The sequence below is a fragment of the Takifugu flavidus genome, chromosome 4, assembly GCF_003711565.1.
Source record: "Takifugu flavidus isolate HTHZ2018 chromosome 4, ASM371156v2, whole genome shotgun sequence".
Classification (NCBI taxonomy): domain Eukaryota; kingdom Metazoa; phylum Chordata; class Actinopteri; order Tetraodontiformes; family Tetraodontidae; genus Takifugu; species Takifugu flavidus.
In genome coordinates, this window is record NC_079523.1 from 10,873,571 (window position 1) to 10,897,500 (window position 23,930).

The 23,930-nt window shown below is 43.9% G+C and overlaps 4 protein-coding genes and 1 long non-coding RNA gene across 10 annotated transcripts; 2 read left to right on the forward strand and 3 right to left on the reverse strand.

Moving 5' to 3' along the window:
• The first annotated feature begins 92 nt into the window (after nucleotides 1-92).
• On the forward strand, nucleotides 93-10,021 carry pfkfb4b (6-phosphofructo-2-kinase/fructose-2,6-biphosphatase 4b). Of its 5 annotated transcripts, none has more exons than XM_057030981.1 (14): nucleotides 108-976; nucleotides 5,628-5,744; nucleotides 5,828-5,924; nucleotides 6,063-6,129; nucleotides 6,204-6,278; nucleotides 6,351-6,407; nucleotides 6,562-6,683; nucleotides 6,763-6,970; nucleotides 7,048-7,194; nucleotides 7,282-7,386; nucleotides 7,921-8,050; nucleotides 8,133-8,195; nucleotides 8,273-8,337; nucleotides 9,131-10,021. In XM_057030981.1, the coding sequence occupies exons 1-14, from the start codon at nucleotides 724-726 to the stop codon at nucleotides 9,188-9,190; spliced, it is 1,566 nt and encodes a 521-aa protein (XP_056886961.1). In that variant the 5' UTR covers nucleotides 108-723; the 3' UTR covers nucleotides 9,191-10,021. The 5 variants fall into 5 exon arrangements, with proteins under 5 accessions (XP_056886965.1, XP_056886960.1, XP_056886961.1 ...); XM_057030984.1 differs by lacking the exon at nucleotides 108-976 and adding an exon at nucleotides 4,616-4,804; XM_057030980.1 differs by lacking the exon at nucleotides 9,131-10,021 and having other exon boundaries at nucleotides 103-976; nucleotides 8,273-8,985.
• Nucleotides 304-5,716, reverse strand: LOC130524673 (uncharacterized). The gene is made up of 3 exons (XR_008950180.1): nucleotides 5,485-5,716; nucleotides 4,989-5,122; nucleotides 304-4,898 (listed from the first exon to the last, which is right to left on the reverse strand). It is a non-coding gene; the product is annotated as an uncharacterized LOC130524673 (long non-coding RNA).
• A 50-nt stretch (nucleotides 10,022-10,071) lies between the features above and the next one.
• arpc4 (actin related protein 2/3 complex, subunit 4) lies at nucleotides 10,072-12,237 on the reverse strand. The gene is made up of 7 exons (XM_057030996.1): nucleotides 12,112-12,237; nucleotides 11,418-11,536; nucleotides 11,216-11,327; nucleotides 11,042-11,137; nucleotides 10,687-10,857; nucleotides 10,468-10,609; nucleotides 10,072-10,430 (listed from the first exon to the last, which is right to left on the reverse strand). Exons 1-6 carry the CDS (start codon nucleotides 12,112-12,114, stop codon nucleotides 10,604-10,606), a joined length of 507 nt encoding a protein of 168 aa, XP_056886976.1. The 5' UTR covers nucleotides 12,115-12,237; the 3' UTR covers nucleotides 10,072-10,430; nucleotides 10,468-10,603.
• A 373-nt stretch (nucleotides 12,238-12,610) lies between these two features.
• Nucleotides 12,611-18,233, reverse strand: LOC130524670 (ras-related protein rab7-like). 2 transcript variants are annotated; one of them, XM_057030995.1, is made up of 6 exons: nucleotides 18,077-18,233; nucleotides 15,277-15,340; nucleotides 14,509-14,635; nucleotides 14,204-14,422; nucleotides 13,997-14,125; nucleotides 12,611-13,884 (listed from the first exon to the last, which is right to left on the reverse strand). In XM_057030995.1, exons 2-6 carry the CDS (start codon nucleotides 15,327-15,329, stop codon nucleotides 13,789-13,791), a joined length of 624 nt encoding a protein of 207 aa, XP_056886975.1. In that variant the 5' UTR covers nucleotides 15,330-15,340; nucleotides 18,077-18,233; the 3' UTR covers nucleotides 12,611-13,788. The 2 variants fall into 2 exon arrangements, with proteins under 2 accessions (XP_056886975.1, XP_056886974.1); XM_057030994.1 differs by having other exon boundaries at nucleotides 17,878-18,220.
• A 1,802-nt stretch (nucleotides 18,234-20,035) lies between these two features.
• si:ch211-157b11.8 (fibroleukin) lies at nucleotides 20,036-22,825 on the forward strand. Its single transcript, XM_057030993.1, has 6 exons — nucleotides 20,036-20,554; nucleotides 21,063-21,258; nucleotides 21,568-21,645; nucleotides 21,721-21,833; nucleotides 21,956-22,218; nucleotides 22,314-22,825. The coding sequence occupies exons 1-6, from the start codon at nucleotides 20,276-20,278 to the stop codon at nucleotides 22,654-22,656; spliced, it is 1,272 nt and encodes a 423-aa protein (XP_056886973.1). The 5' UTR covers nucleotides 20,036-20,275; the 3' UTR covers nucleotides 22,657-22,825.
• The last annotated feature ends 1,105 nt before the right edge of the window (nucleotides 22,826-23,930 follow it).

Below are 23,930 nucleotides of genomic sequence, written 5' to 3' on the forward strand. Positions count from 1 at the left end.
AACAAAGAACCAGTCAGTTTATTTTGAGACAAGGTAAAAAAAAAATCAGGATATTTGAATGGTGTTGTATTGCCAATATTATTGCCTGTTTGCTCCATTACTGATAGCAGCACCACTACCCAACATGAGTGTACAATAGTTGTAGTTGATGGCCAGTGATAAACAGTAAATACTACTGTGATCTGCTACCACACGATTTCCAGTGTTTACTGACAACACACTGAGCTGCTGGTGTTGTCGAGTGTACATTGTTTTCAGAACCATGAAGCCTGGAGAGAAACCAAACAAATATACTCGAGCACATTTGTATAGTTTTTCATCATATTTATTGATTTTTTTAAATCTTTTGGCCTTCACCGTTCAGGGTGAGTTAGTAACTTCAGACCATCGTATAAATGCACTGCAAGCCCAAAACGAAGCTGCGCTCGGCTTTCCAAACATCTTTCCTCTGCTACATCTACTGTAAATGTCTCTGCCTATTGATATAAATGAACTTATGATTAAAGGAAGGGCTGATGAAGCTGTTGGTGGGCAGAGATCCCACAGGCTGAGGCGTTCAGGTTCCTGTCAACCACTCAAGGTAGAACATGGATATAAATACATTACAATACACAAACACTATCACTCTTAGTTTCAGAGAAAACTTGAAACAAGCGTTACTTCATGACAGCAATCCTCTAAACTAAAGCATATTGTGTTGCCAACATTTGTCCTATCCCTTAAATGCCTGTCCTCTTTATGTTATGCTATCAGAGGCAACACGGTGTGACTGCTTCGATGATGGTTTCCATGTCAACAATAATAAGCGGATGTGCGTGTGCGCGCGCTGTCCGTCCTGAGCACGCGGAGGCTCTCCCCTCCATTCATTGCTGCCTGAGCCGCAGGAGACGCTCAACACTCCGCGCTGGGAAGAAAAGGCTCCCAACCGCCACCATGAGGGGCTCCTACCGCCCGGGTAACACGCCGAACACAGCGGGTGAGACGCAGCACTGCCGCTTTCTGTCCTTTCCTGATTCAGCCCGTCTTCGTCCGTAAACATTGTGCGCAGTGAGCGCTGTAGCGCAGCTGTGCTAGCAGGCGGACCAAGTAAACAAGTCCGTGTCACGTAGGCATGTTCGGATCTGACAGGTCTTTTTACCGCGAGAAGGGGGGACACGATTGGGGGTGTACAGTGGTTCAAAAGGCATGGGGTCCATGCAGTTAGCCCTCCGTTTATGGGCGAATAACTTTGACAGTTTGTGAAAAATATGATTGACTCGGTTGGTCGTGTCCTCCAGCCTGAAAGCTCCATCAGTTAGCTAGCAGTCCGCTCGCTGTCGTGCACGGTGACATCCAGAAGTGACTGTTTACATGGATTTGCAAACCAGACGCGTATTATAACGTGTATTAAGTTCACTGCTAGCATGAAACGAAAGCACAGTAGCAGCGTAGATGACATCTTGGGATGTCGTCTGCTTTCAAATGGCTTTCAACTGAGATTCGTCACATGTGCTTTTTACTCTGATCTTTGTTTCCAAAGTGAGGGATAACTGCGGACACAGATGGAGGGGACAGATTGAGAAGAGTCTGGACAATTAATTCAAATCCAAAATCCAGCTCTGACAGGTGCTGCTCGGTATAAAGTGCACGTGAATGCTGTTTCAATTTCAGTTTATAAGTTTTCTTTGCCCTTCTTCAGCACTGACTCGCTATTTGTAAGCAGGTTATTACATAACTATTCCATGGTTGCAGCTTGGTCTGATACTTCGTAGTTGCACTGAAAGATACATGCATGGAGTTGATACTCTACAAGCTGCCCCAGGGAGCATTGTCTTCATCCTCTCTCATGGTGTACAAATATGGTGATTTAAATGCCTGCAGTCAGAGCTGAAGTGGCAGATCTATGAGGGGTGAACACAGATTGTGTCAGTGAGGGAGACTCTGCAAAGAGGTGGGGCAAAGCAGAAAAACTGGAATATCGTCATACAAAGGCTAGAGCTTCAGCCTTAAAGGGTCAATAGTAGGATCATGTAGAAACTGACATGCAACGGTAGAGGCTGTTAGCTGCTTCTGCTGCGGTAAAATGCTGCCTGTCTGCGAAAAACCAAAAGGATTTAAGGTCACATGCTTAAAACCACAAGAGCTGTGTGCACACAAGAGTTTATTGCCCTCTGCTTCTCCCATTATATTGTGTTTTTTTACAATCCTACGTAATAGCAATGTTGCCATGTTTCCTCCTCCTCCTCCTCGCCTGCAGCTCTCCTCCCTCCCTCCGTCTGCTCTCTATCTAGGGGAAAGTTCACCCGCTCGCTCAGAATCTCATTATAGCTTACAGCTGCAGCCTACATGTGTGTTGTGCAGCATGGAGGCTGCAGCGGCTGCTCAGTGGAAGGGGCTGACAGCACCGTGTCTTCATTTTTGAATTCAGGATTTGATTTGTTTTGCAGCACGTCAATGATGTTTATGCAATGCCAAAACAAAAGCGTGTCTGTCTGTTTTGGGGGGATTTTTTTTTTTTTTGCTGTTTTTGTTCCTGACGGCTGGGTTGCATTGAGTCAAATACCGGTAATAGTTTTGCAGTAAAATACTGGAAGAAATGAGTAAAGGCCCTCCTGAGGCTAGCATTGTGCAATCGGTGGATAATTTGCTGCAGCGACGGAGACAAGTCAGGCACGCCACCATGTTCCCACAAATACAATGTTTATTTGTTGTGGGTTTAAATGACATCAATTAAAAGAGGTCAATGCATCGTCACCTTCGCAGGAAAGTCTGATACGGACGGAACGTCTGAAATCCTCTCTTACTTTACATGGTTTTATTGCAGCGCTTTGTTATTCTTAAGCCAGCATTTATTGTTGTATTTTCTTGATGGCGACGGTGACGTGAATGTGAGCCGCAGCAGTCATAATGTTGACGTCTCCACAGGAAAAACAACCGCAGCACAGTCGTCAGAAGCACTGTATAAACTGGCCTAGTTGTCATGTAGATAATTGCCTTCAGTATTCCTGTACTGTACACAAGCAAGCTGGAAAATTTGGAAATTTTGTAAATGCTAGTTGAATAGCGGATTTATAAAGCAGCTTTTACATTATCTCATGTCAGATTACATTCCGTTGTACACACCATTCATTTACAGCAATATCTGTTTTTGGTTTCTTTAATATTTAATATTAAGAGTTTTAACTGTGAAATTTATTGCCAGTCACCACCTGGCACTGAACTCCTTCATTCCTACTCTACTCATGTATTTGTTTTGGCTGGAAACAAGTGTGTTCATGGGATTAGAGCGTATTGCTGATGGGATTAGTCCTGCTAACCTGCTGACTGTCACTACCAGAAATGACCTCTGACCGCTGAAGTACACACAGTTAATTAGAAGACCAGGTTTAATTGTAGCAACAGTCGGGCTCTGAACAGTTTCTATTCCAATAGTTGCCACAGTGCCACCTAGTGGTATAGCACCAACACTACAACATGAAGTATGGACCACATCACATCAGGATTTACGAGCCAGTATAAAGTTGATTAATTAGTATCAAGTAATAATGTGTTTCGTGACTTTTTTGGATCAGCAGAATTTTGATTTATTCTCTACCCATTAAATTTATATCCAGTTGTTGCCATTTCAAGCTTTTTTGTTTATCATGGGGCTTTTTTAAAAATTTGTTATCATATCGTAGTTTGAATTCTGTTGATCATCCTCGTGTTTCTTTGTTGTCGTTTGTTATAAATATACATTAGCCAACAACGAGGCTAAATGTATTTTATTTTCGTTCTCTTTTACCTCCTAAACATTTTTTCTCCTGCGGTCACGTGCGTTGTTGTTAACGCAAAGGTTCATACTAAGCATATCCTGTTCTGACTGGCCTCGAGCTGACTCGTGACTCGTTTAAATTTTGTTACTTTTTCCCCTTTTTCCCCCCTCTACAATCTGCGAATTCACTTCCCCACACGCGCTCCTAACTCCGAGCCCGGGTCTCTGATTGGTGGATGGATTTGTGTCTCCTTCTCTGATTGGTGGACAGCTCAGACGCACACTCTGCCCATGAGGGCTTCATGCGAACGTCCTAGCGCTTGTTTTTCTGCCTCCTTTTCTGCTCATTTTCAGCGTCATTACGGTGTCATTTTCTTGTTATGATCCTTTGTTTTCAATATAAATTGTTTAAATGGACTTTGATCCGGCGAAAACTGCTGGTAAAATGTCTTAAAGAACACGATTTCGCGTTTAGAACTATTAATACAGATTTATTGGTTTTTATCTCTATATCATTGACAAAGGAAAGTCTTTACATAGTTTTTATATATCACGTTTGTGCTCATTAATTCAACTGCTTTCATTCACTTCAAGCCTTTAATATTTAATAAAGTTACGAAACCACGAAGTTTGGGTTATTATTATTAGTCTAATAATTAGTCTATTAATCATTTGAATCTCGAGGGAAAACTCGGGCTGCCCACAGGTAAATAAATTAAGAAACTAAAGTCAGAAAAATGTACGTTTTTGGGAACACGTAAACATATTGACACATAAATGAGCGTTGTATACTCATCTTGTTTCGACGCTTAGTGTTGCGCTCCTGCTGCAGCCATTACGGTAGCCCCGCACCGCTGTTTCTCTGCAGATAAATGACCCCCTCCTCCTCTGCAGACTGTAGAAACAGGCTGTCAGGAGCGGACAACAGTGTCCCAAACCCTGAATTTAACACGTCCATCATGTTAGACAACGATGAGTTCATTCTGGATCCTTACCCGCGGGAGCTCACTCAAAACCCCCTCAAGAAGATTTGGATGCCGTTTAAAAACGGCCACATCTCCCAGAGACGCGGTAAGATGCCGCCGGCCGGCAAACAGCGGGGCGGAGAGGCGATGTCTGTTATTGATCCGGTGTCTCAATCAAAGCTGTCAATCCTGAGCCCGATCTGCTTTTGAAGATTTAGCCGTGAAATTTTATTTTAGATTTTATGCATTGAGCACCATAAAAAACAGGCAACATTAAATGTAACATTAACCTGGAGGAGTAATCGAAGCATCTGTCGTGGTTTTCGAGCGTAGTTGTTTGTTATCTGCAGTTCTGCGTGGTTTTGCTGAGTCAAGTTCTGCTGCAGCTTTAGTATAATCTGCATCTCCATCTGTCTCCACAACACTACAAATAAAATCCAAATCTCACAGTAAGAACATAACCTTCACAATATACAACCAAACAACAACAATAATATTATATAATAATAATAATATATAATAATAACTATATATATATATATAATATATATATATATATATATATATATATTATATATATATATATATATACTATACTGGAAATAATTTAACATATTGAATTATGCAGAGAAAGTTTAAAAAAAAAAGTGTGGTAAAGGCTGGAATGTGAAATAAATGTCAAAGCAGTGTAGCTTTAACAAAGTTAGTTGCGTGCATAGAAAAGGAATTAGTTACCCACATCTGTCCAGAGTGAGGACTATTTCACTATTACCGGTAGCATTTTACCTATCGTCCCAGCCACCCTTTGCTGCCGCTGCTGCCGATGGTTTGGTCATATTTGTAACACGCTGCCTCAGCGCTGTTCAGATGTTTTGTGAAAAAGTCTCATGTGAGACTAATAGTCGTCTCTCCCTCTCTCCCTCTCTCAGTCTGCATGACAAACTGTCCGACTCTGATTGTGACAGTCGGACTTCCAGCCCGAGGGAAGACATACATTTCAAAGAAGCTCACTCGTTACCTAAACTGGATAGGTGTGCCAACAAAAGGTACCGGCTGCAGCCTGAAAGTAAACATATTTGTGTATTTAAAAACAGATTTACATAGATGGATATAAAAACCTCTCTCACAGAGTTCAATGTTGGCGAGTATCGGAGGGAATGTCTGAAGATCTACAAGTCATTTGAGTTTTTCCGTCCTGATAATGAAGAAGGGCTAAAAATCAGACGGTGAGTAAACAAAAGATCGATGGCAGGTTGGCCTCTGCAGGCGTTTCCAATAAACAGCCAATAAGTTGATTACTGCAGATCAAAATTGACTCACAAGACAGAACGCCGATGTGCTGATTTTGTATTTTGTTTCTGCAGTCAGTGCGCCATGGCAGCGCTGAACGACGTCCGCCAGTACCTCAGTGTGGAAGGAGGTCAGGTGGCGGTGAGTCCTTGGCAGCTCAGCACAGCAGCCATAACTGTGGGGCTGATAAAGAGCTGGTTTTCCTGCTGTTTCAGGTCTTTGACGCCACAAACACAACCAGAGAAAGAAGGGGGACCATTGTCAAGTTTGCGGAACAGAATGGCTTCAAGGTGCTGATTGCTGAGCAGGACAGGATTCTGCCGGTCAGCCTCCAACCTGACTCTGCTGTTGTGTCTTTGCAGGTGTTTTTTGTGGAGTCTGTGTGTGAGGATCCAGATGTTGTGGCGCAAAATATACTTGTAAGTCTGGTGCTCCTATTTCCAGAATTAATAGAGGAACACGTGAACCACATATGCTAATTATGTGGTAAAATGCAAACAGTTAATGTCTTGAAAGTTTTCGAGACAAGACATTTTAAAGTGTAAATAGAAATGTGTCTTTTCCTCTATACAGCAAGTGAAGCTGGGGAACCCAGACTACATCCACTGTAACTCAGAGGAGGCCATCGAGGACTTCATGAAGAGGATCAAGTGTTACGAGTCTTCCTACCAGCCTCTGGATGAGGTTCTGGACAGGTGAGGAGACAACAAGACTTCCATCAAAACCAACAAACATCTGCCGGGAATTCCTTGTCTTGTTTCCTGTTGTTTCCAGGGATCTGTCCTACATAAAGATCATGGACGTGGGCCGTCGCTACCTGGTCAACCGCGTCCTCGATCACATCCAGAGCCGAATCGTCTACTACCTGATGAACATCCACATCACGCCGCGTTCCATCTACCTGTGTCGCCATGGTGAGAGCGACCTCAACATCAAGGGGCGGATCGGAGGAGATTCAGGCTTGTCTTCCAGAGGAAAAGAGGTGTTCGTTTGACCGTTCGAGTCGCGCGGAGATTCAAACGATTCCGTTCTCATTGTTTTCTCTCTCCCTCTTTCCAGTTTGCCAAAAGTCTGAGGAAATTCATCCAGGAGCAGAACATCAGAGATTTGAAAGTGTGGACAAGCCAGATGAAGAGAACCATCCAGACGGCGGAGTGCCTGGGGGTGCGGTACGAGCAGTGGAAATCTCTCAATGAAATAGATGCTGTAGGTGGATCCCTGCCTCCATCTCTGAATGAAACCTATTTAGAATTTGTGCTCAGGCTGAATTCTTCTCCTCACATCTGCGTAAAGGGCGTCTGCGAGGAAATGATGTACGAAGAGATCCAGGAGCATTTCCCGCTGGAGTTTGCGCTAAGAGACCAGGACAAGTACCGTTACCGCTACCCGAAAGGGGAGGTGAGATTTCTTCACAAGAACAGGGAGTGGGGATGGGTCCAGCCCAGTGTTTGACTGTAATCTGATAAACACAACTCACCCTGATAAGACAGCAGATGCGTTGCATTGCAGAACAGTTTGGCTGCATGCCTGCACCACCCTCCAGCAAAACACACCGTCAGTGCGCAGCAGGGTGCGGCTCTGACAGGCAGCAAAACAATTGCTCAATTTAGACTACTTCCCATCCAGAGGAGGAGCGTGTTCTTTCACTGAAAGACGGAATCGCTTGATTATTTATTGTGTTTGTAGTTTTTTGTGGAGGTTTTATTTTCTCGTTGCACCCGACTGTCTCTCCTGCACCCTGCTTCTAAAAATAGAAGTGTTGTGGACTTTTTCAAAGGGCTCGTTTGTGGTGGAGTCGGACCACAGCTTCCGCCGGCGTGCACAAACACAATGATTTAAATGGGAATCGTCTCCACGGTTATCTCTTGAGTGCGAGCGCTGCACAAATGTGTCTGGTGTGCTATCAGGGTAAGCATGTGTTTCTCCGTCCAGTCCTACGAAGACCTGGTGCAGCGACTGGAGCCCGTGCTGATGGAGCTGGAGCGGCAGGAGAACGTTCTGGTCATCTGTCACCAGGCCGTCATGCGCTGTTTTCTGGCCTACTTCCTGGACAAGACAGCAGGTATTAAGAACTACAGGAGTGTGCCGGTTTCAGACAGGACAAACAAAGCCTGGGATTAATGTTCTGTCTCTGCTCTCCACAGAAGAATTGCCTTACATTAAGTGTCCTTTACATACTGTGCTGAAGTTGACCCCCGTGGCTTACGGTGAGTGTTTCAGGCCTGCTTGGCAGGTTCGCCCTTTGAAGTTTACTCTCTTTTAACCGTTTGTGTTTTTGTCCCAGGTTGTAAAGTGGAGTCCGTCTATTTAGGCGTGGACTCAGTCAACACACAGAGAGACAGACCAGAGGTAGGTATGACGGCTGGCCTCAGAAACGCCAACCGAACAGACACTTGCGGCGTGTATCAGCAGACGCTGTAGTCTTCCTCGCTGTTCCGCTCCTCTACCTCCATATCTGGACTGAAACGTTTTAACCTGTCTAATTTGGCCTTCAGGCTTCCCTTACATCCTCCTGTCATTTTAAAAAAAATTAATTTCAGTATTATGAGTGTTACAGTCCAGTTTCTGAATTACTTGGTAGTTGTGTGATTTTTACTTTGCATCCCTTTTACACACGTGTGAAATAATTATGACTGATGAAAAAACTATAGATATTGTCATTGTTTTACAATAACATTCATATATTTTTTGAGGCTTATTTGTTAGGTGATTTGTTAAAAATACTCATTGTTTTTTATACTTTCAAAAGACAAATGAGATGCTATCTTTAAACAGTGCTAAATGATTCATTCCAGATTTTCTTTTTAAATATAATGTGTTTGGTTGATCTGCTTCAGCCAGTAATAAAACCCTGCCAAATCACGGTGCAGCAGGTCACAAAATGTCACTATAAAAGTTCAAATTGGAAACAATTGATGCTTTTCTTTCACAATTGCTGCTAAATCACTCATTTGTCCTGTTTCGTGGTGTTTGAATAAACAGCTTTTATACAAATCATCACAATATTTTAAGACTTTTATTTTGAAAGCATCCTTTCGAATCCTGAGCTCATGAATTGTTCCTCAGGTTCTCACTGAAATCTTGTGACTCTGATTGCTGAGTCATGGATTGATAACTCGGCCTCTTCCTGTCACCGTTTCAGAACGTCGATGTGGAACGCAGCACGGAAGCCGCCCTGAAGACCGTCCCGGCTCACTTTTAAAACCTCACTTCCTGTTTCAGAAGGCCCCATCAACCTTCCTGTCTGGACTCCCTCCTCTGCCATGACAGTTGCCTCCCTGATGTGGTTGATGTCTCGGACTGTAAAGCACTTTTGCTGACTATAACACTCTTTTTTTTACCAGTGTTCTATCAACTTTACTGCTGCTGTACCTCAGCAGATCTAAAGGAAAAGGAAAGAACGTGTAAATGTGTCTGTCGCAGTAATCCCCTAATCAGCATTTTTGCCCCTCTACATTTATCTACTGTATATTACAGTGTTTCCTGTGAATACTGCCATTTGCTTTGGTTTATCAGAAAATGGTGCTATTGTGTGAAACTCAAGTGAGGAGGGTTTTTTAAAATAAACCCTCAACGTCTGACTGTGAAAGGTTCGCTTAGTTGTAAAAAATAAAGACAGTGTTTGGTGTTTCTCTTGAGTAAATATCCCCTGAACATTCCAGACTATCTTTGTAAAGTTTTTTTCTTTTGTTTTTTTAAAAAGGGTTTGTGTGTGAAAGATGCACTTTATAATTTCAATTTGTGGCACTTATCCTGTGCTTATGACATTAAAGGGATCTGGCCCATGTCGCGGTCCTTCGGTTGCCATGACAATCTTTAGTTGTGATCATCTACTTTGAGAAGAATGACATCACACGAATGTCTGTGTGTGCATAAAGGTACCATGTGTGTTGTGGAGAGTGTGTCTTGTCTTGTGAGCTTGTCTCTATATCAATATGACTTCAATAATCACTGTCAATAACTAATTTGACACCTCAGTGGGTCGTTTGTCACCGTCATTCTGAATAAACTGTTAATATCTGGGCTGAAGACAGAGCTGCTGTTTGTGTCTCATCGTTCCAGAACAATCCAAACTCAAAACACTTCACTGTCGGTATGTTTATTTGAATCATTTCATTTTTTTACAACAGGGCCGATTCTGCATTTGTGACAAGAGATGTGCACCAATTTATGGCCCTCGTGGTTTAAAGTTTTAAGACAATACAGAAAAATTTAATCCATGTGCATATAATATATATTAAAAAACATTTTATTATTCAAACAAAAATCTATTTTCCCATGTGCTCATTAATCTTGATCACATGACTAGAAGGACCTGCCTTTAATGTCTGCTGATGTTCAAAAGGCAGAAGACAACACCTGGTGTGGTTACAATGATGTACAAACATTGATATTTTTAAGCAGGGGCCTGTTTTAAGGTTAAAAAACAAAACTGTTTGACCCAGTACATCTTTGATGAGAGAAGCTGAGACACGGAGGCAGTACATCTTTGATGTACAGCCTCCGTGTCTCAGCTTCTCTCGTCTGGTCATATTTGTCTCCTTTCTGCCCTGCAATGTGACGCTTCGCACTTTGGGACGCGATGGAAACAGGAAAGAAGGTGGTTTTCAGTCTCTCAGAACTGCAAGACAAAAAGTATCAACAAAGATCAACATAAATTCAGATGATAGAAACAAAACTCAGAGACAAAACACTTACGTTTTTGAGGAACTCCTCGGCGACGATGCGAGCCCTGGCATTGACCGACAGCTTCATTTCACTGATCTCCTTGTCGATTTCTTCCATAAAGTGAATGACAAAGTCCACCAATTTGTGTTTGTACATCTGCTCCGTGTGGAAGTTGGTGATCAAAAAACTGATGTCAAAGCCCTGAAAAAGGAGAGTTTGGAAGTCAAAGTGTGGATCTGTGACAGACAGATGACAGAGAACATCTGCATTTAGGCAAGATCCACTAGCACGAGGCCAGTGAGGCACGGTGCCGATTTGTCAGGACACTTTTCTTGATAAATGTGTGCGAGACACCTATGAATGACTCAACGGCCACTGCTCTTACCTCTACTGGTTTCCTTCTCAAGATGAAGAAATTCTCAGCCCTCATCATCATGAAGCGCATGAATTTATGACACAGAATCTTTTCAATCTCATCTGCCTGTAAAAGCAAAAGTCAGCATTACAGCCACTGTAAGTGCACTCGGCGCTCAGAGGTTAGACTGAACGATGCACTGACCTGCTTCACAGCAATGCTGACTCGGACAGAGTTGATGGAGCCCTCGATCAGAACTTTCTCTTTGTCGTTACGGCTGATAATCACAGGTTGGAGGAGAAGCTCTTTACTACTCCTAAAAATAAAAGAAATAACCCACAACCTTTAATCCATCTATAACTTCATGCACTGCTGAGGTTAAACTCTCATTGCTCCAGTGCCTCACCTTACTTCCACCTCTGGCTTGTTGTGTCTCTCCACAACTTGGGAGGAGAAGTTCTCCAGGCAGAGGGCGGCCTGCAGGGTCGCACGCACCGCATTGAGATATGGGCGTAAGGTGGCTGTCTGAGGGGGGTCACGGAAGAAGATATAACAACAGAATATCAGAATGTGCAAGTGATTGGTAACATTTTCAGTTTCAAACACACCTGGTCGCTTGGTAATGTGATGAGTCGTTGATTATGATATAGCTACAAAAATAGGTCGTTGTGGTCTATAGCAACTTTATTAAAATCTCTAATATGACTCGGGGTGATAACATCATGTCGACGACAACAATATATGCCTCACTAATAGGTAGATCAGTAGGTCAACCAGATGTGTCATCTACTGTATAATATTGCAAGTCTCCGTCTAAATTACTTTAGTTAATCTACATTCAACTCACCCCATCCACTAAAAACACTATGACCAGTGTCATTCTATTTTGCAGGATTTTTTTTTTTTTTACTAAAGCGAGCAGCTAACATTAGCCTCTGAGCTAATACTCAGCTAGCTAGCATATTTTAAAACGTGAAAAACGCCTCCTTAACAATCGATATTCGTCACAACAGGGTTAAGACGCAATACTGACTAAGCACAATAATTGTGACCGCAACATTTGCACCTTTTAATCAACACATATGGATGATTTCTCTTACCATTTTCTGTATGATGGGAGGCAGGTATAGGCGGAAGTAACCTCTTCTCCTTCGTTGGTATTTTAGGGTAGCTGTTCTCCGTCGCGTTGCTCTGCCGCCCCCTTCCGTTTGTAAAGGGGTTCAACTCCAATCCAGTGGGAATTTATGCTTATGCTAAGTTTTTTTAATATTGGTAAATTTTACTGCTGTTTGTATTATTTTAAAATATACATACAAATCCTTCAATTTGCAATTCCTGATTTTTTCTTTATAACTCACTTTTAAAAGAAAAAACATTTTTTGAAAACATAGTCCATAAGCCCCATATATTTTTAAAATTACTTCCCGGTAAATAAAAACTAGATCAACTTTGACACTATTATACATGTTAAATTGAGAGAATCGACAATAGATATATGCAACACTTAAAGTGTTTATCTTTTACATATTTGAGCTCACGCGGACTAAAACATGAGTAAAAATGACAAATAATTAATTTTAAAAAAAGGGTTCAACTATCTGTATATTCAAGAGTTTTTATTATCCGACATCTCGATTTTTTTTTGACAGCATCATTGGCATCGCATTGATTTTTCTTTTTTTTTCTTTTTTTACAGGGAGAAAGAGTAATATCAGGGAATAAATTTGAACTTTTTCTTTAAATGGAAAGAGAAACCATTCATTTCAGTTCGATCCATCAGTCATTTACCATTTATACACTGTAGTACACAATCTGTTAAAAATATTAAGTACTTAGCCGACCTGAGCTACAAGCAGACAGAGAGAACAGCGATAACAAAGACATGACAGAAAGATGCGTATGCTGTTGGTGAGGCGCTGAAGACTAAAGCATGGAAAGATGTATGACTGATGCAACATATACAGCAATAACATTAGCAGTACAAGAAATGTTAAATAAAAGACAAATATTAATATATCAATCAATGTGTGATTTACACTCCGACTGCGTTATTAGCTTTTTCTTAATTGCTAGATGAGAAAGTTTCAGCTGCAATGCCAATTTCCCCACTAAAGAAGGCAGTACAATCAGTAAATGGTTCACCGGATTCTTAGGACATATTCAACAGGGGGAGAAAAACACTATATGTTGCCCAAAATCAGACATTGCTCTCTGATAAAGGCAAAAACAATTAAAAAAAGTGCAAAAACAACTATGTGTTTCAGATTGGCATTACAAACACCATCAACCAAACAACACCTGTGTACTCGTGGAGTTTAACTCGGTTGTTTCTTGACAGAGAAGCACAAAAAAGGCAAAAAAAAAAAAATCAGAAGATTAAGATGGATGCTGGCGATAGCCGACATGACCTCACATGGCAGAGAAGCAGCCGGTCCGACCCTGTGAGGAGAAGCCACATGTGGGGGGGGGAGAGAGAACGACGACTAGTAGGGGGGAGATCATTTATCAACAAGTGAGAAGGGTGCAAGGTCATTCGTGATCCTCGAGCACTGGATTTGTTAGCGTATTTTATGGTGGTACGCTAGCGTGTGGTGTGTATTAATTAGGGGGGGCTCATCCGAGTGTGGCGCACACAGTGATGGGGTGGTGTGAATGGAGGAAAGAGTGAAAAGAAGGAAGACCAGTAGGCAGAGTCCATTTCCTGGGAGCGCCGTGCAGGTGATGTAACCAGTGACAGGGTGTCTCAGAAAGCCAAGGGGGGGGGGGCAGGTTGTCCCTCAGCAGCTGCAGCTTTCTGCTGAAGCTTTAGCTCTATCGTTCCGATCCAGTTTTATGGGCTCTGGGAATTCATTGTACAGCTCCACCTCCGTCTCCTGGAAGTCACAAAAGAGTGACAACAATGACAAACAGGAAGTGAAGAACCCTCGTTTTTACAGTGTTTAGCCGTCGCTCCTCGCAAAGAAGAACATTGCGAGCATTGCTCACTTGTTTTAGGGCGTTGCGTGCAATCGTCTGGAATGCCTGTTCTACGTTGATGGCTTCTTTGGCACTGGTCTCAAAGTATGGGATGTTGTTCTTACTCTGACACCAAGCCTGAGCCCTTTTGGTGGTTACCTGTGAGGAAGAGGAGCAAATCATTCACCTGAGCCGTTGCGCTGTAGTTAAAGACCTCATCACCTGACCGATGCTGACCTGTCTGTTCTCCAAGTCAATCTTGTTGCCTAGCACCACGAAGGGGAAGTTCTCAGGATCTCGAGGGCTGGCCTGGATCAGAAACTCATCCCTCCAGCTGTCAAGCGTCTTGAAAGTGTTGGGCGCAGTCACATCAAACACCAGGACGCAGCAGTCGGCTCCACGGTAGAACGCCACGCCCAGAGACTGGAACCTCTCCTGGCCGGCCGTGTCCCAGATCTACAAGCAGCAGAGAACGTTACAGGCGCGCCTGGAACTACCTGGAGCATTTGTTTCCCACCGCTCTGGTTTTAGGAGCTTCTTACCTGCATTGTAACGAGACGGTCGTCCACCATGACCTCCTTTGTGAGGAAATCAGCTCCTATTGTTGCTTTGTACTGGTTGCTAAACTTCTTGTTCACATACTGGTTCATGAGGGAGGTCTTCCCAACACTGACACGAGAAACGACCAAGAAGAAACAGGAATAAATCTGGATCTCTGAACACATTTAAGGTTATGGTGACCGTGTGCATACAGAGAATAATTGTGTCCACATCCAGGAGATCATTTCAACCACCTCAGCATCTGAACACAGCATTTATTTGCCGATGCAAACCGACAACGCAGTGCCGACTTGGCTCAGGGCCTCCAGGACCAGAAGAGAGGCCGGTCAGCATTAGAAACCTCCTCACCTCCGGCCCAACAGGGCAACTCTTTCACTACCAAACGGATCCATGTGTATACATTCCACAAACCCCGGACAAACTCTGAAACAATAGCTCCCCTTTTAGTCACGTGTGTGATTACTGCTGAAGCAATGGCAGCTGAAGAGACGCTAAAAAGCTGCCAATGCTAACATATAATGATGCGCGCAGGGGAAAAAAACACTAAACACAAAGCAACGTTGTCCTGAATGAATCATCTCATAAGCAAAAACCTTTTACAAACACTCCTTTTAGTGCTGCTAATCATGTTGGACGTTGTGTGACTGTCATAAATTAAATCCTGACATGTGACCTCACTGGGCCAACTTTCTTTCTTGCTATACTGGTTTGGGGCACTGGAGGGGAAAATGATCAGTGACTTGACTCACCCGGAATCTCCCAAGATGATGACTTTCAAGAGCACTTTCTTCCTGGAAGTCATCTTACTGCAGGCTGGAGGAAGACAAGGGACAGATGTTCAGACAGGGATGCATCTCTAACAGACACTGTATCATTAAAATACATAAACCGTTCCACCAGACTTTACTGCACGTCTGCGCAGGGAACTGGACCAATCAGCTCCCAGGGCCACACACGCGTCATGTGATTTCTAAGCTGTTGAATCACGAGGAACACATCATTCTTTCTTTTGTGCTCACACACCACAGGAAGTCACGTCCTGAAGGACTCACGCCTTTAAGAACCACGCAGTCTATTTTTGACAGTGTTGCCAAGCACCTCGAGAGCAGAAATCAGTGCACGTGAACACGGCCAGAGCTTACAACTGCACCAGAAATATAAGTTTAAAGGGAATGTTTTTTATATATAGGTTTACTGGAGTCACCTGGATAACAAAGACCAGATCTAAGATCATTCTGGGGGAGAAAACGCTTCCGTGTCTCTTTCAAACCGACGTGATTTAGAAATCTTCAACTGCAACAGGGCTTCCTCAAGCACATCAACCAAGCTGAGGAAGCCGAAGGTTGAACTGCAGACAGGATGTGACAGGGTGCAACACAGTTAAAGCCCGATGCTGACACACACGGCTTCATATCACATGGATTTAATGCTGCCATTTTGCCCACGCTTTACAGGAACACTTGGGAAACTTAATCCTCCGACTTTTTCTTAATGATGGCAAACACTTGCCGAGGTGCAACGGTGGTTCCCGCAGGACAATGAGGAGCCGCCTCATAGACGAACCATGTTGGAGGTCAAATATTAGCCCATAATGTGCAACATCAGCACCAGGAGTCACGTAGGAAACTCTGAGAGAGCTGAAAGTCCAACACAATGACGCCTTTTTTAATACCCTTACTGGACTCAATTAATTTATTATGGACTTCATCCTGATGTATTTGTATTATAAAATGACACAGAACAGTATAATCTCCTATACCAGCCCAACCCCAGGAGTTATCTGTGCACCACACACACACACACACACACACACACACGGGCAGAAAAGACTAACTCTGAACAACTCTTTATTCAAAAGAGGCTACGCTATCTTCTCCTCACACAAAAGCTTCTCCTACTTTGCAAAGTTTCTGTGCTGAGTAAATAACCGTGCACAATGTGGCTGAAAGCGTGCGGTCGGACTTTTACTGTTCCGTAACAAAAAGACCTAATCCTCAGATCACGTATATGAAATTCTTAACCACCAGACTGTCAGATGTTTGTAAATGATGACGATTCTAAGACACGGAACTGTATGATTCACAGAAGTGAAAGTGTAACATGTGAATACTGATCTTCGGACGGTGACATCAGATCGTTTAGACTTCAAAAGGATCAGTACAGGCGCTTCCATTCATATAGCTCCGTTGACGGCCACGGTGCAGATTAGTATCGATGACAGCATGAAGCATAAGCGTGTCCCAGAGGTCCTCTCAGTCCCATGAGCACAGGACCAAGCTCAGCTTCATGACCTTTGACATCGCCACCTCAGTCACAAATCACATGAATACATCTGACGAAGCCACTAATGTTTCCTCTCAAGACTGATCAGGAATAACTCGATTAGCAGGATGGTGACACGATCTGTAGGATCATCTCACCACGATTATGCCCGCACAAACGGAACTAAATGACCCAAGTACAGCTGTGAAAGACTTAATAAGAGTCCATATTTTCATGTTTTCTGGAAAACTGTCATGCAGCCAGGAGCGATCCAGCTCATAATCCCCTCATAAAGCAAGTTAAGCTGTCGTAAAAAAGGAGTTACATAACCTGACTTCCAATGAGCACTTCTTGATCTCTGTCTTTGTGTTTGAGAAGAAAACCATGACTATTCCGAACAACTTTGAATCCAAACACCGCCAACACGATGTATAGAATTTGAGTTATTCCAAATAACTGGAAACGAAGCAACCCCATAATATCACAAACCACTCGTCATAATCTGAACGCCACAAATTAAATTGGGCATTTTTAAAACCGGATTACCAGCACAACAACTGAAAGAGTTCTTTGTTTTAACAAGTTTGGGGGCAGATTTAATGAAACCTGTGAGATGCCTGGTGTTCTGAAAGGGTGAACAGCCAACAACAGAAAGAGAAAGCAAAGACAAACAATGCGACGCTGCCTGGCAACGCAGAGGTGTTGTTTCTGAACACACCATCAGAAGAACCTCAGGAACATAAATACGATCCTTTCCCACATCAAAAACCGACCAGCACGTTGGCTTCATCGTCATCAATCCGCATTGATATCCAGGCTGAAGGCGCCGATCTACATAATTGTAAGCAATCGCAAAGGCCGAATAGCATCGAATATGTTCTTAAAGCCAACAACGGCGGTGTCCAGGTGCTCCATCCATCCTAACGTCGGGGAACAACAGGCCGGCCTGCTCCTGTCAAGCAGCCCCCTCGAAAAACATCTGCACCACCATGAGACGCCCCAGCGCTGGCGTTGGTAGGACGCCGTGAGATTTGCCAAGAAGCAAATGGAACACATTCAACGGGACCGTTGTCGGTTCATTAACTTACTTTGAAGAGGAAAGTACTGGAGCTGCGACCCCTTGACTGCGCCCTAAATAGCTGTTTTTGTTCAGGACAGTTAGCGCGAGAAGCTAACGAGGCGTAGCTTTACGATGACTAGCTGTTGGCAATAAACTCGCTAGCTTGCGCTGATTTGGCAACAGTTTAAAAACCTTAAACAACAGTGGCCCTTTGTGTTGAGACTTACACGAGCCGAAGCGAAGGAAGGCGATTCAACTGACCAACAAGCAGTGTGCAAATTTGGCACTTTACTACAACGCGTCCCTGAAAGCGAGCTAACTATCCGCTCCTCCAGCCTCTGTTCCTCTTTCACTTCCTCCTCATGACGTCACCTGCGTCCTACGTCAGACGCCAATAACCCAACCCGCGCGCGACGTGTTCCCCGCTGAGAAGTTTAAATGTCATTTCACTTGTTACATTACGGGTGGAATTCACTTTTCTTAAATGTGATCGCTTTTTTTAACGAGCATCATTTCCTCACGCGAAATACAAGAGGAAATATCTGTTTAGTAATAAGCGTTATATCATAGCATCAGAGAGCTAAGAGAATATCTCTCGTCTTTTTAACTATCTCTTAACAATCTCAAGTTATCATTGACGACTAGAGAATTTTTACTCAGTAACGAGTTGCCCAACCCATTTTTTTTAAGTTGTTATGTCTTCTTCTATCAAGTCACAATTTCTTCCTAAATATGTATCTTTGTGTTTGGAATATCAAACAAAATCAAAGAAGTGTGTGTTTTTCCTTTGTTTTTAGGTGTCTTATTTAACAGGTGTTTTGTTTGAATCGTGAGATGTACAAAACCACTCTCATCCATGTCAAAACCTAAAACTGTACTCTGAATTCACCATTTGCTAATGTGTACCTGCCATGTGTGTTTGTTGCCTCTGCCAAGGACGTTGTGTGATAGCCAGCGTTTGTTTGTGTGTTAGCAAATTGATTTGAAAAGTAATGAACAGATTTTCATGAAATTTTCCGGAAGAGTTTATAACATGATTGAACAGATGATTAAATTTCGCCGATGTTCTGGATTCCAGAGGAATTTTGACCTTTGATCGACCAAGTTATACAACGCAGTTCTCTCTCTCTCTCTCTCTCTCTCTCTGTATGTGTCTGCAGGTTTTACTTGAAACATGAGCAATAAAGCTTAATCATTTTTAAAATGTATTTGGATACGGTTTTCTGTACACAGCGCGGTAGTTTTAGGAAATTGTTTGTGCATGATGTCCAGTTGAGTGTGCGATCCACCACTAGAGGGCGGTATTAAATAATCTGAGTGACATAAACCAACTAATGTCAGATTTATGTTAAAAAGGTGAGAATGGAGTGATCTGCAGTCTATGTCTCAGTTATGTCAACAGTTTTTCTTTACTCATGTCTTTTTAAGACAATGATAACATGAGTTCACCCTAACCCTACTAATTTATAATTAAAACTAACCAAAAGTTATCTTCCCGACCTTTGAAATTAGGTTTTGATTTTAAAAGATAACAACGCCACTTAAAAGGCTGCAGATTTTCACTGTAACCATCAAATTCTGCCAGAGAAGTTAATCAGTTATGTGACACCGTGTGTGTTTGGTCTCTGTATTAGAGAAAGTGTGGCTCTATAGAATCTGGCTGTTTGTACAGGAATTCCTTGCTCCTATTGAATGTAAGGTCTTTACAGCCTCCTTGGAACTCCGATTGTAAACACAAACACTGCCGCACAAAAGGTCTTGAGTTACAAAATGGCGCGCAGGTGGAAACAACTGCATGCTTGGAGCATCTGTTGCGTTTTCAGCTTCACAAACATGTTGATGGTAAGAGGCCGGAGATTGTTTGAATTGTGCTGGGAACCGACGTGGCTCTATCCTGAAGACACAGCAGGTCAAAAACGCAGGAAGGTGCAGAGTTAATCCACAACTGTTCGTTTCCGACGCGCCAGTTTCTAGGTGCCTAAAGTGGTGTGAGTGTACCTGAGCGTGTAAACTCTGTGTGTGGCTGTGTGGGAGTCTGAGAGCATGAGAGGTAGGACATCTGCGTGTGTGTGTGTGTGTGTGTGTGTGTGTGTGTGTGTTGTGTGTGTGTGTGTGTCAGGGGGTGGGTGCATTAGTCCGTGACAGACAGCAAAGAGTGCCTCAGTTATCTCAGAATCAGAGCCAAAGCGACCTCACTAACTGAGAGTGGAGCCACAGCGGGAGCAGAAAGAAGAGGATAAAAGAAGGACAACAATAATTTAACAAAAGAAGACAGAGACGGCCAAAAGTTCAAATATCTGTACAAGCTGATGAGTTGTCAAACACGTTTGACCTGAGAGGAAAGAGGCTTCATCCTGGACAAAAAGTGTGGACTGCAAAGAGTTTAAAACAAAGGTCAGGACAAGACTGCTCTTCTGCATTTTCCCATGATTCCGCTTCATTTCCGGGGAGTTCTCCCTCTCCTGTCTCTGCATGTGGGAGCCTTGCTGTCCACAGGTGCATCCCTGGCCTGTCCACACCCTCCCTGCGGGGAGAGTCTGGTGGCTGCACCCATCCAGGCTGGCAGCAGCGTGGGAATGGGCACCAGGGCCTGCGAGGGTCAAACTGGCACAACCTCCTGCAGGATGGGGGTTGCGCTTTTAGCCATCTCAGATGTTCCCCGTAGGGTGGAGCACAGGCTCAATCCCCCCCAGGTCCAGCCAAAGGTAAGCAAGACTGCAGCTTCCAGCTCTGTCCTGGACTTTTCTGTAAATCTGAAGGATGATTGTATTCAAACAGACATTTATAAATCATTGGCCGGGTTATCAATCAAAGCTCTCCACACTACTTACCTTTCAATCACCACCAGAGCCAGCCTTGCCACATGTAATCTGATCTTTCTCAGCCTTGAGTCAGAAATACTGAAACAGGGGGCAGCCACATGAGTCCTGCGTGCTGTCGCTGGCCGGGAGGTTCTGTCCTCTCCTGAGTCCTGTCCTCTCTTGTCATCACTCTAAACATGGCACCGCCTAATAGCCGTGAAGCAATGACAACAATCAAAGAAGGGATAAAATTAGGTCCGCTTTAAACATGTCCTCATCATATGGCTGTGAGATAATGGAGCAGCAGGTGCGTAAGGGGCGGGAGATAATGATTGATGTGAGGGCATGGCAGCAAATGCGTCTGGTTCTGTCCGTCTGCTTCCTGAACCACCTGTGGACACTGTCGTTGCAGACCGGGAGCATTAAAGAGCGCCTTGTTCAACTGCAACGCTGCATGCACGCCCTCCAGGACCCAGGGGCCCCGCGGAGCCCCGCTGGCCAGGAGAGCAGCTCTCTAGGAGCCATCCTGGCATTAATGGCAGCTGTACTTACCGAGTGTGACCTCCACTGCCACAGCCAGGCCCTGGGGGTGATGGCCAAAAGACTGGGTGAGTTGTACTTGTTTATTTTCACCCCTCTAACACACACACACACACACACACACACATAGAAAAAGTGTGTGCAGTCACTCCCCCACATATAGTAAAAAGAACCTCGATGGGCTCTGCTACATGTTGGTCATAGATGAGCGCATTGGAATTCACCTACACTGACAACCATGAGAACCACACACACACACACACACACACACACACATAACCCACCCCTCCATCTATACGTGCTCATCAATGGGCCGTGGGTCTCTTGATAAAGAGTCATTAAACTCACTGATAAACCTGATCTTCCTGAGATGGCAGAGAGTGCAGCTGTAGGGCGAGAAGGGGAGAAGGACCTGCTGCTCCTGCTCAAGAGCATCACGCAGCATCCGCCCACAGGTAAGGCCTCCATCAGTGGTCCCGCTTGTCGGCGGACTTATTAATATGTGTAAAAATGGACTCTGTGGTTCTCAGTCGCTCCTTTGGAGAGGTCACATCCTCAAGACTGTGCAGAGATTTACAAGCTGGGGATCAAAGAGAATGGAATCTACACCATCCAGCCTGACCTCCGCAGGCCGGCAATGGAGGTGAATGTGATTAACCACACAGAACACAAACCGGCCGGACCACCACCGTGAAACCGTTCCGTCCTTGCTGTCTGTAGCTCATTAACAGTCTAGTCTTTGGATTATTGTTGCGTTTGGCCCAGGCTAAGTGTGACATGGAGACAGCTGGTGGTGGGTGGACGGTGATCCAGACTCGGCAGGACGGTCTGCTGGATTTCAACAGGACCTGGCAGGAATACAGAGAGGGATTCGGGAGTCCAAAGGGAGAGCACTGGCTGGGGAACGCGGCGCTCCATGCCCTCACCTCCACTGGCCCACACCAGCTCCGCATCGAGCTGGAGGACTGGTACCAGCAGAAGCGCCACGCTACGTACAGCAACTTCAAAGTGGCCTCTGAGGCCCAGAGGTGAAACACCACAGGGATACAGGCGCTGCTTACTGCACACACTTGTACCGTCAGATCTAGTCCGACATGTCCTCAAAGTGTGCCGTTTCTTTCAGGTATCGGCTGACAGCGCGGGAATACTCCGGCGACGCAGGCAACGCACTGAGTTACAGCAAGCGTTACAATCACGACGGGAGATCCTTCAGCACCCCGGACAGAGACAACGACCGTTACGCCACGGGGAACTGCGCTCAGTACTACGGCGCAGGCTGGTGGTTTGATGCCTGCTTGGCGGCTAACCCAAACGGACGTTATTACCGTGGGCGCTACAGCGGGGTGACTAATGGCATCTACTGGGGGACCTGGTATATCCTGACAGATGGGCGAACTGGAGAACGCTATTCCTTCAAGAGGGTGGAGATGAAGACAAGACCCAGGAACTTTGTAGGAAACTCTTGAAGATGAATATAATTAGCAACAGGCCTGCCTCAACTTTATCTGGACCATGTTATTTAAACTGCAAAGCAACTATATCTTTGACATTAATAAATGTTGGGGGGGAAGTACAAGAAATATTTAATTGACTTTAAATGTTATTTGTTTCATTAGCATTAAAACATTAAAATTGTCTGGGGTGATTACTTCCATTCACAGGCTCTCTACATGTGGGCACTAGTTCCCATCTTATATTTTGGTAATGTCAGAAAACGAAGCTAAACCATGAAGGGGACTGTGAAGAAAGTGTCCTCCTTCATTCATTTTCATGCCAAAAGGCAGCAGGTCAGTGGAAGGCAGGAAGTGACATTCCAATCTTTCACACCGTGGTGTGCCACATATCGGACGAAGGTGCAAATATCCTTTATTGTTTGATCTGAAATGCCAAAACACACGTCTGGCTGTGCTTTAGTTCCAGAACTTTATCAGTACCGAGTACGGTACAACAAACCTCAGCTTTACACAAAAGGAAAAACAGTGGGGAATAAATCAGACAGCGTTCCCTCAAAGATAATTCCCTGATTGCTAAACCTGAACACACAGCTGACCTCAAACACGCCCAGCTGCTCATTATACATTTTTAGACATTGTTTTAAAGGTCTTTCCTCAAAGACTTGTGTAAATTAAGATGCCAGATTAGACATGAATGCAGTTAGCCTGTTTTCTATGCTCCAGATGTGTTTTATTTAGTTAAAGCTCACAGCAGAATTGAAAGAAGTTGGTGGATTGAAAAGGTAATCCTAGCTAAAACACGGGCTCATTATAACCGTATTTTCCTACAAACACGTGCAAGTTGAGGGTTAAAGCTCCAAGTTTGTACTTTACAAAAGCAAGAACAACCCTAATTAAATAGGTCGGAGCGATCAAACTCAAAGAAGGTCTTTCATTTATGTGGACGTAGCAACAGAGAGACCATAGTCTGATCTCTCAGCAAATGACGGAGGTACTTTTGATATCCTCCACCCTGTTATTAAGCTGGCCCATAAATGCACCTCCACCATCACAAAGCATCAGGTTACATTCCAGGAATGCAGAGGTTTCCTTTAAAATGTAACCATATTAATGTAATCATTGTATAGGTGTGTATATCTTTCTGTAACCAGAAGGATCAAGATGTTGCCACATTTAAATAGAATTTCTGATGTTGCTAAAACTCACACACCCCACAATGATCAATGCATCTTTTTTATATCTATTTCCACAGTGAACTCCAACATGTAGTTTAAAACTTGAGAATT